Genomic DNA, 17,209 nt, shown 5'->3' with positions numbered 1-17,209 from the left:
TATTTTCTTTCATATTTTTCATGGTGAAGCCAAATATGAAAAAAAAAATTATTTTTTTTATTTTTTTTTTATTTTCTTAATACTTTCTGGAACCAACATACCCTATATATTATTTATAATACTATCCTAAATATTAAAAACAAGTTTCATCTATAACAAGGTGTAAAATACATGAAATACATGGTTTATATACGAGTTTCTTCACCACCCAACATATTTCATCCGTTTTGCAATGTCCTTCACACCCGTCCCTTTCATCAATAACCCACCCACACCTCCCCCTTATCAATTATTTCATCCATTCTAACCTTTCATTTTTTCTCCTTTATTTATTTATTTATTTATTTTGCACAAAAATGCCCGAAAAAAGAAAAAAAGAAAAAAAAAAAAAGGAAAATAGGAAAACGGAAAAGGGTAATGATTTGTTTGCAAATGAGTCACGTGTCTTCGTACAATATAGCCGTTGGACTTTGCTCTCCTCTGCTTTGCTCTGCTCTCAGCGATTCTCCGATGGGGGTTGGGGCTGTAACGACCCTACATTCCAGACCTCTATTCGCCGGAGTTTCTCCTCGCCGTATTCCATTTCCTCCGACCAACGGCGCTTTTCACTTCCCTCTGTCTTTCCCTTCCTGCCCTAAACTCCGATCGTTTTCACGGACCATTCGTGCCGTCGAGAGTTCGGGCCAGGTCTCTCTCTAGATTTTTCCTCTTCTGATATCTTTGACTTTACATTATTTAGGTTTGTGGTAGAGAGCTTTCACATCGGGGATTGAGGCTATGATGAAGGTTTATGCTCTAGGTTGCAGATACTGTAATTTTTGGGTTGCTTTTCGATATGAGTATCGGGAGATGGCATTGCTGCCTTAAATAATTCTTGATATGTGGGTGTTAGGTTGGCATACATGGAAACAAATATAAATATGATCATCGAGCACAAGATGACTGATTTATTTGAAATGAATTTGAATTAGTAATCCTTTTTTAATTGATTAATCAAATTTATGGACGGTTAAGAACCTTTTACAATGATCGATAGAGAGGAAAATGTTGAAATGAGATGTTTAAAATTCATCTGGATGATTTCTTTTTTGGCATCGATTCTTGGAATGACACTGCCTTCAATTTCCTTGTAATTTTCTTTCCCCCCTTTTTTTTGGGAAGAATTGAGGGAATTTATACATTATGTTTGGTTAGAGATGCATTTAAAGAACCCTCTCCACGAACCAATTTTCAGAATATGTTAATTAAGACCTATTCTCATGCTTATCTGACATGAGAACCTAGTGAATCATATATATATATATATGACGTGTGGGTGTTAGGTTGGCATACATGGAAAAATATATAAATATGATCATTGACCACAAGACGACTGATTTATTTGAAATGAATTTGAATTAGTAATCCTTTTTTAATTGATTAATCAAATTTATGGACGGTGAAGAACCTTTTACAATGATCGCTAGAAAGGAATCATATATATAAGTCAATTCGTTTCTGGTTTTGATTCCCAAGAAGGGGGGGGCAGAGGATCTTGCGGATTTTAGGCCAATCAGTCTCTTGGGGGGGCTGTACAAACTCTTGGCCAAGGTATTAGCCAATAGACTCAAAAAAGTGATAGGGAGAGTGGTATCAACTGATCAGAATGCTTTTGTAATGGGGAGGCAGATCCTTGATGCCTCCTTAATTGCAAATGAAGTAATTGATGCATGGCAAAAAAGGGGAGAGAGAGGTCTTATCTGTAAGCTGGACATAGAGAAAGCCTACGACAGTTTAAATTGGCAATTTTTGATGAAAGTCATGAGAAAGATGGGGTTCGGTCCAAAGTGGATGGGGTGGATGTGGAGTTGCATATCCACAGCCAAGTTTTCGGTGTTGGTGAATGGAGTGTCGGCTGGGTTCTTTCGTAGTTCTAAGGGGTTGAGGCAAGGAGATCCCCTTTCCCCTTACCTTTTTGTGATGGGGATGGAGGTGTTGAGCAATCTGATTAGGAGGGCTGTTGAAGGGGGGTTTTTGTCGGGATGTAGGATCCAAGGAGGAGGAGGGCAGCCTGTGCATGTTTCCCATCTACTTTTTGCGGATGATACTATAGTTTTTTGTGAAGCCAAGAAGGAGTTCCTAACTTATTTGGGTTGGATTCTATTTTGGTTTGAAGCCGCCTCAGGATTAAGGATAAATCTGGATAAAAGTGAAATATTCCCGGTTGGAGAGGTGGAAGAGATGGAGGAGATGGCTGCGGAATTGGGCTGCAAGGTGGGCTCTTTGCCTTCGGTGTATCTAGGGTTGCCTTTGGGGGCTCCTAACAAGAGTGCTGCCGTGTGGGATGGGGTGGAAGAGAAGATGAGAAGAAGACTTGCGCATTGGAAGCGTCAATATATTTCCAAAGGCGGGAGACTCATTCTTATTAAGAGCACAATGGCTAGTATACCATTGTATCAAATGTCTCTTTTCCGTATGCCAAAGTCGGTTGCGAGAAGGCTTGAAAAAGTGCAAAGGGATTTTCTTTGGGGAGGAGGAAACTTGGAAAGGAAAGTGCACCTTGTCAAGTGGGAGGTTGTGTGTACGGAGAAGGAAAAGGGGGGGCTTGGTCTAAGGAAGTTAACCCCGCTAAACAAGGCGTTGTTGGGAAAATGGATTTGGAGGTTTGCTTGTGAAAAGGAAAATCTGTGGAAACAAGTGCTTTTGGCGAAATACGGGCGAGAGGGTCTTGGGTGGATGACCAAAAAGGCCAATGGGGCGTTTGGAGTAGGGGTTTGGAAGGAAATTATGAAGGAAAAAGAGTGGTGCTGGGAAAACATGGCGTTTAATATGGGGAATGGTTCCAAAATCAGCTTTTGGAATGACTCTTGGTGCGGTTGTACAGTGCTGTCCCAAAGGTTTCCTCACCTTTATGAGATGGTTGTTAATAGGAATGGCACAGTAGAAGAAATGTGGGATCAGAATGTGGGCCATGGTGATTGGGATTTAAGATTTGTGAGGGGTTTCAATGATTGGGAGCTGGAAATGGTAGGTAATATGCTCCATTTTTTGAGGGGGTTCAAGCCTACTTTAGAAGAGGATGCTGTTTATTGGAAAGGGGGGAGAAACGGACAGTTTAAAGTAAAAGAAGCATACAACTTGGTGGTAAATACCGTGGCTAATAATTTCCCGAAGAACAACATTTGGGTGGATAAAGTCCCAACAAAAATTCTGTTTTTTGCTTGGGAAGCTACTTGGGGAAAGGTGCTTACGCTTGATAGGCTTCAGAAAAGAGGGTGGCACCTCCCTAATCGGTGCTTCTTGTGTGGTTGCGAAGAGGAGACTGTAAATCACATCCTCATACATTGTACAGTGGCAAAAGTCCTATGGGATATGATATGTGCTTTAGTTGGTGTTCAGTGGGTCTTTCCAGAAACTGTAAAGGAGGTCTTGTTAAGCTGGAGGGGCCCTTTTGTAGGGAAAAAAAGGAAAAAGATATGGAAGTCTATACCGTTGTACATTTTTTGGACCCTTTGGAAGGAAAGAAATAGGCTTGCTTTTAGGGGAGGGATGATAGATATTCAGAAACTTAAAAATTCTTTTGTCTGTAATTTATGGTGTTGGGCGAGAATGTATAGTGGAGAGAGGTCGATGTCTCTTATAGGCTCGTTGGAGTGGATAGCCTACAATTAAGGGCTGGTGGGTTTTTTGTTGTTTTTTGGTGGTGAGGCTTAGCTAATTTGTATACCCCCTGTATACGTGTGGCTTTTTGGCCTCTTATCAATATATTCTGTGCTTACTTATCAAAAAAAAAAAAAAAAAATACTTTAGGCCTAGGATACAAGTCTAGGTCAGAGTTTATGGGGCCAGGTAGTTTTTATTCTAGAAGAGACGCCGTGTGAAGTTATGATAGGTGGGGTGTGCAATTGCTGAAATATCTGGCTATGGTTTTGGTTTCGGAGTCTGTCTATGGTCCTCTGTAGTTATTTCGGCCCATATATAATAATTTTCCTATAATATATGAATATAAGGAGTTGACCACATTCTTACCATGCTATGGTTGCATTTGACTTATTCCCCTTTGGTTTTAAGAAGTTGTAGATTGTGAATGCTTGCCAATTCATGGTGGGTGAAGGTGTTTAATGTATCTTATTTTCTTACAAAAATATACTATTATAAACTCATCACACATTATATGTATAACATCACAAAAGCAGTTAAGTATCCAGATGGTGAGAATGGAAAATCCTTCACATCTTTGTAAAAAAATCTTACAAATGATACTGAACATGGTAGCAGTTCCATAATTAGTGATGGAAGCTCTCCAATGCCTGACGGTCTATGTATGAGCTTTCTTTCTTTCTGCTTTCCTTTTTCTTTTCTTTGATATCCACAATCATATTCTTTAGGCTGATTGGTTCTTGTTGCAGTTTGTATATTGCCTCTGGTTAAAGAAGAATTCCTTGTCTTACAGGCGAATTCTGATGGAAGTAATCATGGAAAGATTTTTAATTCAGTAAATTCGTTATCTTTGACAAAAGCGCTATCAAACTTTGTGGCATCTAACTTCCTTCCAATAGGTGATACTGATCTTCATTTATTTCTATGTTATTCACAATATGTGTGTGTGTGTATATAAGAAATATTGTTTGTCAGGATGCTTATTTATTTATTTGTTTAATAGGTTTGTCTGGATACTTATGTTATTATATGAATCTTCAACAAAGTCTTTAATTTGTTGAAGCAAAAAACAACCAAAAGTTGCAAGATATAGTGAATAGATGAGTTTCGAGCAATGACTCAAGGAATTTGTGAACTGCTTTAGTTGAAAATCATTCTAAAAGAATTAAGTGTGAGAACAAAAGAACCTATGGAGTCATACTGTGACAATAAAGCAACATCAGCATTGCACATGATCTTGTAAAACATGACAAGGGAAAACATGTTGAAGTTGATAGATACTTCAAGGAAAAAATTGATAGTGGATAGCTTTGCCCACCATTTATTCTAATGAGTAAACAGCTTACTGATATTTGTACAAAGGATATTTCAAGTCTGACTTCCAAGACTATCACAAGCAAGTTGGAGATAAAAAATATCTTCAAACTAACTTGAGAGGAAAGGAAGGGGTGTGTGGGGGTGTTGGAATGTGAACTGATCTTTAATTTCCTTTGATTTCCTAATTTGTTTGATTTTCCCATATATATTCTTAATTATGGTTTGATGTGTTGATTCCTAGCCTCTTATGACCTTTAATGCCTTGTATACTTTGTGTATACTTTTGTGTGCTCTGTTGGTAGACACTTTTAATTCAATTCTTCTTTACCTATAAAAAAAAAAGTGTGTTGATTCTTGATTATGTACAATATTTTTTACTTTGACTATTCTATTTAGAAAAGTATAGATTAAGGAAAATCAAGAATATAGGCCAATTCTAAATATTTATTTTTCTTTTTTTTTTTATTTGAACCCTAAGCTTTATAAATTGCTTTGTAATTTCCAAACGATAAGAAGGTTTTTCACACAATTTCCCTTGCTCTTTCATAGTCCCCACCAAGATATCTGGTTTACATTGCTAGAAGGAAATTTTTTTTTTAATCAGAAACGAACAATTGTATTAAAATATAAAAACAGGAGAAGGATGAGAAGTCCTCCCCAAGATGTACAAACCTGATAAAAAAACTGAGAAAACCTCTTCTAAAAAGGAATTGGATTTACCTTATTAAAAAGTTAATGTGCAAAATTTTGAGACAACTTTTTTATTTGACCTCACAAGGTCTTTTCTTTCCTTTACATTTTACACCTTTATTTGGTCCCCATGAGACTTGAACTTGGAACCTCCTATAAACCCATTCCAACCTAAGACCACTTGAACTAGGCCTTAAGGGCTCCTTTTCTTTTTACCCCATGTTTCCAAATATACTATATTGATCTTGTAAATCTAATTTATGTAGCTCTGATCAGCGGAGTAGCTCTAGGAATCACAAATCCTACCCTTGGTTGTATTGCACACAGATATTCCTTATCGACAGTTAGCACTTTTGGAATTTTTATTATTTCAGGTTAGAATTTCAACAGATTATTTGTTTTATTTGTTTATTTTCATCCTGTTCCTTTTAACCTTCCATCACCAACTCATTTAATCTTCACAGGGCTGAAGTTGCAGGGTGGGGAAATTAGAGCAGTTGCAGAAGCATGGCCTGCATTAGTGTTTGGTCTAGTATGATCTCCAATTTTTTATGTACCTACTGCATGTTGAAAGTTCCTTTGCTAGAAGGTCTTTTATCGGGCTCTCATATGCAATTTTATGCAAGCATCAGATTCTAACTTTTTCTTAAGAAGATTTCATCAATTAAGATTATATTTTATTTGATTGTCTTTTGAATTCTCATTTTTTATACACTTATCTAGTTTGAACTTAGGTTATGAGAGCCATAGTGAAGGCAATGGAACTTATAGGGCTGGCTGTTTCATGACCTTGGGTAGTTTTGGTCTAACTATAGGATGAGATGATCACTTGAAGACCACTAGTAAGCTATTTATTTGAAGTGAAGATGATGGATCCCTCCATTGAGCTTTGCAGGTGTCAACATATAATTTTACATGTTTTTAGAGCATTTTGCATGCCATGGGACTTGGTTGCAAAATTGGGTTGTCTTTAACAAAAATAGGCTGCATTGTAGGAAAGGTGTCAGTCATAAGGGGACCAGCAGGCCGTCACCCTTGCAGAAATTGTATTTTAAGCCTAGACAGGCCACCTAAGAATGATTGGCCATTTGCTCTCTACTTTCTAGTTTTTTGAATTGATTCTTAAATGGTGATTGTGACTGTTCAACAGTTGGTTGATGCCTGGATGGGTTGTCTGCTCATTTTTAATGCATATTTTGACTGTTCTAGCTTCATTTTTCTTCGCTTTGTAAGCCTCTTTTGTTCATTTCTCTGTGAGAACACCATTTTTGAGCTAGGTACCTTGAAAGCATTGACTTCCATTGCTTAGTGCATTTAAAACTCTTCATGGGGAGTTGAGTTTTTTTAAGAGCCTTTAGTACTCATCATTATGAGTGTTACCGCGAGGGGTTGGAGCACAATATTAGGAACCTTCAAACTTGGAGTTGGTGAAGGACAAAAGAAGGTTTACTTGGTTGTTTTCTCACATTTATTGGCTCAAGGAAGTGTTGGTAATTGTTGAAATTTTTCCATAGGAAATCTCCCTAATCTTAGGAGATCTCATTCACTCTATGATTTTGTATCTTTTCTTCTATGTATTGTATCCTAAATGGTAGCGATCTTGTATATATAGGCTATCATTCACCCTAGAATTATGCCTACACAAAATATATGATTTCCTAGAATATACTCCCAACTTTGTATATATCCTCACCTAATCTCAATTATTCATTATTAATGAAAATCAGTTTTCTCCACATGTTATCAGAGCAAACTGAAGTCTGAAACTCTTCTCTGATTTTGCTTTTCCTCTAGCCCTATTCTCTCAAAAATTTTCATAACCTCATCCATATCCTTCATTGGAAAAATGTCAGACGCATGTAAAATTACCTTCCTGCCAATAGCACAACTATTGCCAATTTAGGGCTCTTTTCTTTGGAGAATCCCACTCTGAAGGTTACAACTTCAAAGTTGAATGGATCAAACTTCATGGAATGGTCTGAATCAGCCAAAATCTTCCTCAAAAAGCAAGGGGAAAATGAAGTTTGTGTTGGGCACTTCCTCTCCCCTTGCTGTGGATGATCCTAAATTCGGAGCTTGGGATGCTGAGAATTCAATGGTGATGTCCTGGTAGTTACACTCCATGCAACCAGAAATTAGCAAGACTTATCTCTTGTTGACAAACTGCAAGGGATATTTGACCTACCCAAAGAAAGGTGTGGCAGACCAGCTGCATGACTTGAAAGTGATGATTGTCCCCACCAAACAAGGTACTGAATCTGTCACTGAATATTAAAATGTTTTAAAGAGACTTTGGCTAATTAGAGCTCTATCAAAATGTGGAAATGGAATGGGTGAATGACCCAAAGAAACTAAAGGATATGATTGAATGAGAAAGAATGTTTGATTTTCTAGTTGGACTTCACCTGAAATTCAATGTGGCTTGTGGTAGAATTTTGGGCAAGGATCCTCTTCCATCCATAAGAGAGCCTTTTCTTATGTCTGAGGACAAGAAGGTTGAAAGGGAGTCATGCTCAGGAAACTAGAAAATTTGATTTCAACCTCCCAGAATTCTGCACTGGTAGTTTCCAAGACCACCCCTGGTTTGAGGAAACATGGAGATGAGGACAAGCTTTGGTGTGATTACTGCAACATGCAAGGGAAATGTGTTGGAAACTCCATGGAAGACTACAACCCGGAACCAGATCTGCTCAATAGGGAACTGGAAACAAAATTGGAGCCAAAACTGGGCAGGCTCATCAAACAGCTGTTGTTGAGGAATCCCAAGAGGCCTTACTCAACAAAGATGACATTGATAGGCTGAAAAAGCTCCTGATGAGGTTTGAGAATCAAAACACAGCAACAGGTTCTTGTTCCGTGGCCTAAACAGGTAATATCTTTGCCTTAAATGCCTTTGAAATGAATTGTTCTAGGCCTGGATCATTGATTCAGGTGCCTTCAATCATATGACCAGTTTTTCTAATTTATTTTCTACATATACCACTTGTTCTGAACAACAAAAAATTAAGGTTGTAGATGGTTTTTCCCCCATTGTTGGTAAAGGAACAGTCCAAATATCTCCATCATTAGTTTTAAAATTTGTTTTACATGTTCCTAATTTAACCTATAATTTGTTACTGATAGGCAAACTCACCCAAGATTTGCAATGTCTTACGATTTTTACCTCTTCTGGTTGCATTTTTCAGGACCATGTGATGGGAAAGGTGATTGGGCTTTCTAAACTAAAGGATGGGTTGCACTACTAGGATGCAGATTTGGAGCTTAATAATCTGGACCCTCAAGGCTTGATTTTTACTACTAAAATAAATTAGATATGGCTTTGGCATAGACGTTTAGGTCATTCCTCTTTTTCAGTTCTAAAAAGACTCTTTTCCTACTTATTTACAAATATTGATGTCAAGAATTTGCGTTGTGAAAGTTGTGAACTTGTGAAATATCATTGCATACCTTTTCAAATAAATACTCCAAATAATTTTCCTTCATTTAGTTTGATACATTCTCATGTTTGGGGTTCATCCCGTGTCACCAATATTTCCAACTAACGATGGTTTGTTACATTTATAGATGATTGTACTTGTTCTACTTGGATATGTCTTATGAAATCCAAATTTGAAGTATCATCTATTTTTTCATCTTTGCATAATCTTATTTGAAACCAATTTAGAGTTAAAATCCATACTCTTATGACGGATAATGGGAGGGGGCATTTTAGCCAAACTTTGATTGATTATCTTCAAAATGGGGTTACTGAAAAGGAAAAATAGACACTTATTAGAAGTTGCCCGTACTCTAGTTTTTGAAATGAATGTTCCAAAAACATATTGGGGAGAATCCATTTTGACAACCACCTACTTGATAAATAGGATGCCTACTAAGGTCCTTGATTTCAAATCCCCCATAGAAAAACTTTACTCTTTGTTTCCTAATTTTTAGGGATTTGGTAAATTGCCTCCAAAGATATTTAGGTACCCATCCTATGTCCATGTTCATAGCCATTCAAGAGGGAAACTTGACCCTCAAGCAATTTGTTGCATTTTTATAGGCTACTCATCAACACAAAAGGGTTACAAATGTTACCATCCAACCACACAAAAAATAAGTTCCAAGGGACATAACTTTTGTGGAAAACCAACCCTTTTATAGAAACACCTTCCTTAAGAGGGAGAAAGATGATATGGAAGATAGGTTGTGGGATCTTGAACTTAAACAATTCCAGAGGTCCCCTTTCTCAAATAGTTTTTTCCTCTTCTGATGAATTTATTCAAAATTCCAATATTAGTTTTGAAAATCCTATAGTAGCTGAAAATGGAGCACCTCCTATAGTCAAAATGTATTCTAGGAGAAAGTAGTTTGGAGTTCCTTTGCAAGCCCAATTATTGACTCTGAAACATGTAATGAAAAAGGTAATCAAAATTCTACCCTAAATAATGATCTCAATTTACTTGTTGCTCTTAAAAAAGGAACTAGATCATGCATAATTTACCCTATTTCTCAATTTGTGTCCCTACAAAATCTCTCACCTCAATGCAGGGCCTTTATAACACAATTATTCAGCCATGGAATTCCTACAACCGTTGAGGAAGCTATAAGCTTGGAACCATGGAAAGAGGCTATGAAAGAAGAAATGAGAGCATTGAAGAAAACAAGACTTGGGAGACAGTGGATTTGCCAAAAGGTTGCAAGACTATGGGGTGCAAATGGATTTATACCATTAAGTATAAAGTTGATGGCTTAGTGGAAAGGTACAAGGCAAGGCTCATGGCAAAAGGGTACACACAAACTATGGTGTTGATTATCAAGTTTGCCACTATAGCTAAGATGAATACCATCCAGATTTTATTGTCTCTAGCAACAAATCTAAATTGACAGTTGCAACAATTTGACGTGAATAATGCATTCCTCCATGGAGACTTGGAAAAGGAGGTATATATGAAGGTTCCACCAAGTTTTTCTCATATAAAATAGGGTAACAAAGTGTGTGGGTTGAAGAAATCTCTATATGGGCTTAAACAATTCCTAAGGGCTTGGTTTGGAAAGTTTTCAAAGTCTATGGTAAGAAAAGGCCAGTGATTTGTCTTGAATCAAGTAGCTTTTTTGGATTCCATGGAAGGGACTAGTTTTATCTTTAGAGGGTTCAAAATGCCAAAAAGTAGGCTAAGGAGTGTAAGAAGTGGGAGTTGACAGAAGAAACCTCTTGGAGGGAAAAATCAAGGGAGTTATGGTTGAAAGAGGGATATAGAAATATGAGTTTTTTCACAAAATGACCACTACCTACAAGAGAAGAAACTCCTTAGTGAAGATTAAGATCAATGGGACTTGGGTATCAGAGGAGAAAGAGATCAAAGATGGGGTGGTTCAGGATTTTTTTTTTTTTTTTTTTTTTTTTTTTTGAAACAAAATAGTGGAGACCCAACTGTCATGGGTTGTCTGTTAAGGCTTTAGGAGGTGATGATGCAATGATGTTAAAGGTCCTGTTCTCCGAGAAAGAGGTGTTTTGTGCTATTTTTGATGGATTTTCTTTGGTGTTTTGACAATTCAGTTAGGATTTTTTAAATGAAGAAGTGATGGGCTTCTTTAGGGATTTTCAAAAGCAAGGTAGATTTCTTAAGAGTCTTAATGCCTCTTTTCTAGTGTTAATTTCTAAAAAAAAAAAGAGTTGAAGACCTTTGATACTTTAAGCCTATAAGCTTGGTGGGTAGCCGATACAAGTTGTTAGCTGAAGTACTAGCTAATTGGCTAAAGAAGGTGGTAAATAAGGTGGTGTCCCTTTCCCAAAATGCTTTCATGGAGGAAAGGCAAATCATGGATGCTTCACTGATTGCTAATAAGGCTATCAAGTCATTGCTAAAAGACAATGATTATGGTCTCTTTGTAAGCTTGATGTTAACAAGGTGTATGATCATGTTAATTGGAACTTCTTAATTATGATGCTAGAAAAGATGGGTTTTAGAGTTAAGTGGATCAATTGGATCCAATGGTGGATATCTATAGCAGTCTTAATTCTTGTCAACAAAACTCCTTCTGGTTTCTTTCATAGCTCTCAAAGAAGGCAGGGGGACCCTTCTCCCCTTATCTTTTTTGTGATTGACATGAAGACACTCAATTGTTTGCTGAAGAAGGCTAAGGCAAAAGGCTTTTTATCAGGTTAGTGGGTAAGAGGCAAAGGAAGAGAGGGGTTGGAAGTCTCTCATTTGCTATTTGCTAATGACACTTTAGTTTTCTGTCTTCTCTAGATTAGTTGACTCACTTGAGTTGGTTACTTATGTAGTTTGAGGTTATGTTGGGGATGAGAATAAATTTGGAAAAAAGTAAAATGATTCCAATGGGGAGGGTGGAGAATTTAGAAGAGTTGGCTCAAGAGTTTGGTTGGAAGATTGGTGCACTCCCGCCTTCTTATTTAGGTTTTCCCTTGGGTGCTCAGTTTAAGTTTGTGGTAGTTTGGGATGGTGTGGAGGAGAGGTTTTAGAAAAGATTAACATTATGGAAAAGACAATATATTTCTAAAGGGGGGAGGCTTACCTTAATCCGTAGCACTCTCTCTAGCATACCTATTTATTTTATGTCCTTATTTTATATTCCAAAGACAATTAGGTTGAAGTGGAGCAAATCTAAAGAGATTTTTTATTTTTTTTGGAAGAAGGGCCCTTGAGTGGAAACCTCAAATGGTAAGATGGTCTATCGTTTGCTTAGAATAAAGAAAGGGTGGTCCAGGGGTTAGGAATATGTCATTGCTCAATAAGGCCCTCCTATGCAAATGGAGTTAGCATTTTACAAAAGAGAGGGGAGCTTTTTGGAAGCAAGTCATTAGTAGTAAGTATGAGGAAAAAAGAGGGTGGCGCTCCCATGAAGTAAGAGAAAGGTATGGGGTAGGGTTGTGGAAATCCATCAGGAAAGATTTGGATATTTTGAGTAGCAGCATGACCTTTTCTGTGGGTAATTGGAGAAGAGTGAGATTTTGAAAGGATAAGTGGTGTGATGATGAAAAATTGTGCACTTCTTTTCCCTCCTGATATGCTATAGCTTTGTCCAAGGAGGCTTGGGTGGAGGATGTTTAGAACCCTTTAGCTGATGGGGGTGTTTGGGGCCCCCCACTTTTCTAGGTGGCTCAACAATTGGGAGGTGGTTTTTGTGGAGTGTTTTTTTTCAGGGACTGCAAGGGAGGAGTGTGTGTAGGAATGTGGATGATAAGGTGACTTGAACAAATTTAAAGGATAGAAAATTTTCTATCACATGCCTCTTTAAGGTTTTGAAGCTGAAAAGACAATATGCTTTTCTAGCAGGTGTAATTTGCAATTCATGGGTGCCATCGAGAGTGGGATGCTTTGCTTGGGAGGCTACTTGGAATAAGGTCTTAAACTTGGATCATATTCAAAGAAGAGAGTGACCTTTAGCTAATAGATGCTTCCTTTGTCTCTCGGAGGAAGAATCCGTTGATCACATCCTCATGCACTGTGATAAGGCAAGGGATTTATGACACTCATTATTTTCTTTGTTTGGGGTGTCGTGGGTGCTTCTTTCCTCAGTTAGAGAGATATTGTTAGGATGATAGGGTTCTTTTGTGGGTAAAAAGAGAACAAAGGTGTGACAAGTTGCTCTCCTATACCTTTTCTGGACAAGTTGAAAGGAAAGAGACAACAAGACGTTTGAAAATGAGGGGCGTTCAATTCAAAGGCTTAAGCTTTCTTTTCCTTGTAATCTTTAGGGGTGGGCTAAGGTGCATTTAGTTTCAAGTCCTTCTATTGTTGATTTTATGGATTGGTCAGACCCTGATTGAAGGGGTATAGTTTTCTTTTGTTCCCCTCTATTTTTTGTGGTGCTTTTAGGTATCTTATGTATACTTCTTGTGTACTTTAGGAGGCTCTTTTGGTGTTTCTCTTATTAATATATTCCTCTTTATCCATAAAAATAAAAATAAAAAATGGTAAGAAGAGGTTATAAACAAAGACAAGGTGACCACATGTTATTTTTCAAAACATTCTACTCATGGAAAGGTATTTGCCTTAATTGTGTATATAGATTATATGTGGTTACTGGAAATGATTTAATTGAGATTGGAATATTGTTGTCTTATTTGGAATTAAAGATCTAGGAAGTCTTAGATACTTCCTAGGAATTGAGGTAGTAAGATCAAAATAGGGTATTTTTATATCCTAACAAAAATATATGTTGGATTTACTAAAAGAAATGAGATTATTGGGATGCAAGCTAGTAGAAACATCAATGAGGCCAACCATAAGCTTATGGACGTAAAGGAGGAACCTCCTATTGATAGAGGAAGCTATCAGAGGATGGTGGGGAAGTTCATTGATCTTTGACACACTAGACCTGATATTACATCAGTGGTTAGTGTTGTAAGTCAATTCATGCATTCTCCACTAAAATCTTACTTGGAAGTTGTGTATAGAATTCTCAAGTATCTTAATTCTTCTTTGGGCAAAGGATTTTTGTACCAAAATAATGGAAATCTCCGGTTAGAGGCTTACATAAATGTGGATTAGGCAGGATCCTTAATTGATAAGAGATCTATAGGGTATTGCACTTTACTTGAAGGTAATCTTGTCACATGGAGGAGTAAGAAGCAATTGTGGTGGCTAGGTCTAGTGTAGAGGTTGAATTCAAGGCAATGGCGTAAGGGATTGATGAGTTACTTTGGATTAAAATAGTGCTTACAGATCTTAAAGTCAAAGACTCAAGTACCCAGGATGGTCTATTGTGACAACAAAGCTACTTTAATCATAACACATAATCTGGTGCGTCATGACAGAACTAAACATGTAGAAATTGACCAACAGTTCATCAAATAAAAAATGAATAGTGGGCAAATATGTAATCCTTATGTTGCTTCAACTAAGAAATTGGTTCTTGCTAAGGGTTTATCAATCTCAATATTTCATCAATTCTTGGACAAGCTTGACATTAAAAATATATTTGCATCTGATTGAGGGGGGAATGTTGAAATTCTGCCATAGGAAATCTCCCTAATCTTAGGAGATCTCATTCTCTATATGATTTTGTATCTTTCCTTGTATGTATTCTATCCTAAATGGTAGTAATCTTGTAAATATATAGGTTGTCATACCTTGAAATTATGCCTAGACAGAATATATAGTTTCCTAGAATATACTCCCAACTTTGTATATATCCCCATGTAATCTCAATTATTCATTATCATTGAAAATCAGTTTTCTCCACAATATTGTTCTATGGTTGTTAGCTGATAGGATGTTAGGTGATTAGGGTTGCTAAGTTGTTTAAGACTTCACCTTAATTGGTGTGTTCTTGCGAATAGCAGTAGATTGTAATGGTTTTGGGTTAACAAAGGAAACTCTTCAATATAGTGGATTAGTAATTGTGAGCGTACCAAGAGCAGATGCAGGTGGAAGGTCAAACCACTGTAAAATTTTGCGTTTTGTAATTGCTTTACTTTCCAAATAAAGTTTTATTTTTTATTTTTTATTTTAGTTTGTGTGTTAGTTATATTTTTATTAGTTTTCATTTTTTATGGTAGAATAATCTGAAAATCACATCAAAGGTTTCATTGATTAAAATTTTTAGACAGTCCTATTCGACCACCCATCTTTATCCTCTAAGACTATTGCAAGCCATCTTGGGAGTCTTTTTCAGCTATGAGACTCCTTTTTCTGATTAACGAATAAATAAAGAGGATATTGATGGTCTTTACAGAATAAAGCTAAAAACTTTTAGTTGAGTGGCTTCAGATGTCATTCTGTTACCTAGATGACATATTTAGGTAGTATACTGCTAGCACTCTTATTGGAACACAAATCTGGGCATTTTGTTAACTTTCAGGTATGTTTTCTAGCCAGGATTTCAGCTGAGTGTTTGCAATATATGTACACTCAATACCATTATAATAACTTTATGTTATATTTCATTAGTATAAGTAATAGCTCATCAAATATAGCTACACAAACTGTCTATATTTTTTAAGTTGCTCTTTTTGGGATACGATTTTGAAGAAGACTTGATGTGCTATCTATAAATTGGAAAATTAAGGGACCTTAATTTTGTTACTTTCATGTTTTCAGATGAGGTTTTTCTCTCCTTTTTATTGTTTGGTTTGTGAAGGGGTTGAAGTCAAGAGCCTGTTTTTAATTTTTCATCCATTACTTCTGTGCTCTTCCTTCTAAATTTGAAAATCTTTGTCAGAGGGCCATTTACTAAATATATGCTTTTTGACAATACCCAAGATTTTATTAGAGAAAAGATATAACAAATCAAAGGATGAGGAATCCTTCCAATCCACACTCTTTAAGAAGATTGAACTGAGAGCCTCCAGAAAGTTATATTGTCTACTCTAAGGAGGCTAGAAATGCCCTTTAAAATATTGACTTATCTACTCTAAAGAAGGATTCTAATCTATAATTTCTTTGTTAGGTCGGTATATCTTCAAGATACTCATCTACTCAATTAGCTGAATCTCCTTCACCAGTTGATTCCCCAATCTCAAGGAAGAAGTGTCTCTGAGATTCTCCATGAAAGCTTGAGTCTGCTTGATTTTTATAGCCATCCCATCTTTTTTCTTTTACTTTTCCGCTTATTCTACTAGGTAGTTGTAACTAGCAAAGCACGCTGATTCCTCCAGAGATACATTCTAATGATGGAATTATCTTTTGAATGTTTCATATGAATATGCATTCTTGTAATGTATGTCAACACTGCTAAAAGTTGAGATTTTTTCAGTCTGTTTATGTCCTTGGGACTTTATGGCCTATGCATTCCTTCACTCCTCTCTTGAGTATGTTGATACATTTGAAGAAGTATGTTGATATTCCAGCTAACAAGTATGCTTCTAAACATTTTATTTGATTATCATTCCAGGTTTCTATTCTGTTGCTTAGTCCATTCTTCTCTAAGATAATTTTACAAATTCAGCTTGCACCTCAAGAATTTGTAACAGGTATGCTGTCTAAAAATAAAAATATCAATCTGTCTTGAAGCCCAATTAAGGATGATAATTTTTTTTGAATCAGTTTTTACTATGAATAACAATTTTTTGGGCAACTTCACGGATTCTATAGACTTTTGGGACAGGGTTGGCTATTTTTAGCTGCATGCCAACAACTCTGTCAAGTGGAGTGGCACTAACACAAGTATGCTATTTTTTTTTCCCTTGTCCAGTACCTATTTAGTGTAGCTTAGTCTATACTTTTGATGATGAAACACTTTTCATAATTGCAGCTTGTGTGCGGAAATGCTGCTCTGGCTCTTGCTATGACAGTAATGTCTAATCTCTTGGGCATTCTAATTGTAAGTTCAAGCTTTCCTTCCTGGTATGCTGTTGCATTGTTTTGAGTTGCTTGAGAAATTGTTTTTCTGCTTTCATGTTTATAATTAAAAAAGCCACAAGTGCAAAGAAGCATAGATGGAAAATTTCTCTATCCTGCAGTGACTGAGTGTGTGCTCTGAACTCCATTATACTATTGTTTGATGGCTTCCGGAAATATGTTCATCGTTATTGACTTTTAACTTTTTGCTGAAGCTTTGTCTCTTTGTTCTTAAGTTGAAAAAAAAAATGGAACCATGTTTATGGGCTAAAGCA

General features: G+C 36.7%; 1 protein-coding gene across 1 annotated transcript in view; it reads left to right on the top strand.

The window, feature by feature from the left end:
• The first annotated feature begins 442 nt into the window (after positions 1 to 442).
• The window catches only part of LOC117916514 (probable sodium/metabolite cotransporter BASS4, chloroplastic), a 59,600-nt gene continuing 42,833 nt past the window's right edge, over positions 443 to 17,209 (top strand). Inside the window, exons 1-7 of the mRNA XM_034832590.1 lie at positions 443 to 687; positions 4,433 to 4,538; positions 5,913 to 6,020; positions 6,111 to 6,178; positions 16,489 to 16,567; positions 16,702 to 16,760; positions 16,849 to 16,917. Of these exons, the coding sequence (XP_034688481.1) occupies positions 511 to 687; positions 4,433 to 4,538; positions 5,913 to 6,020; positions 6,111 to 6,178; positions 16,489 to 16,567; positions 16,702 to 16,760; positions 16,849 to 16,917 (666 nt within the window). The 5' untranslated portion in view covers positions 443 to 510. The remainder of the gene's footprint in view (positions 688 to 4,432; positions 4,539 to 5,912; positions 6,021 to 6,110; positions 6,179 to 16,488; positions 16,568 to 16,701; positions 16,761 to 16,848; positions 16,918 to 17,209) is intronic.

The sequence above is a fragment of the Vitis riparia genome, chromosome 6 (assembly GCF_004353265.1).
Source record: "Vitis riparia cultivar Riparia Gloire de Montpellier isolate 1030 chromosome 6, EGFV_Vit.rip_1.0, whole genome shotgun sequence".
NCBI lineage: Eukaryota > Viridiplantae > Streptophyta > Magnoliopsida > Vitales > Vitaceae > Vitis > Vitis riparia.
The sequence above is the reverse complement of the archived record's forward strand: the minus strand, read 5'-3'. Positions and strand labels throughout refer to the sequence as shown.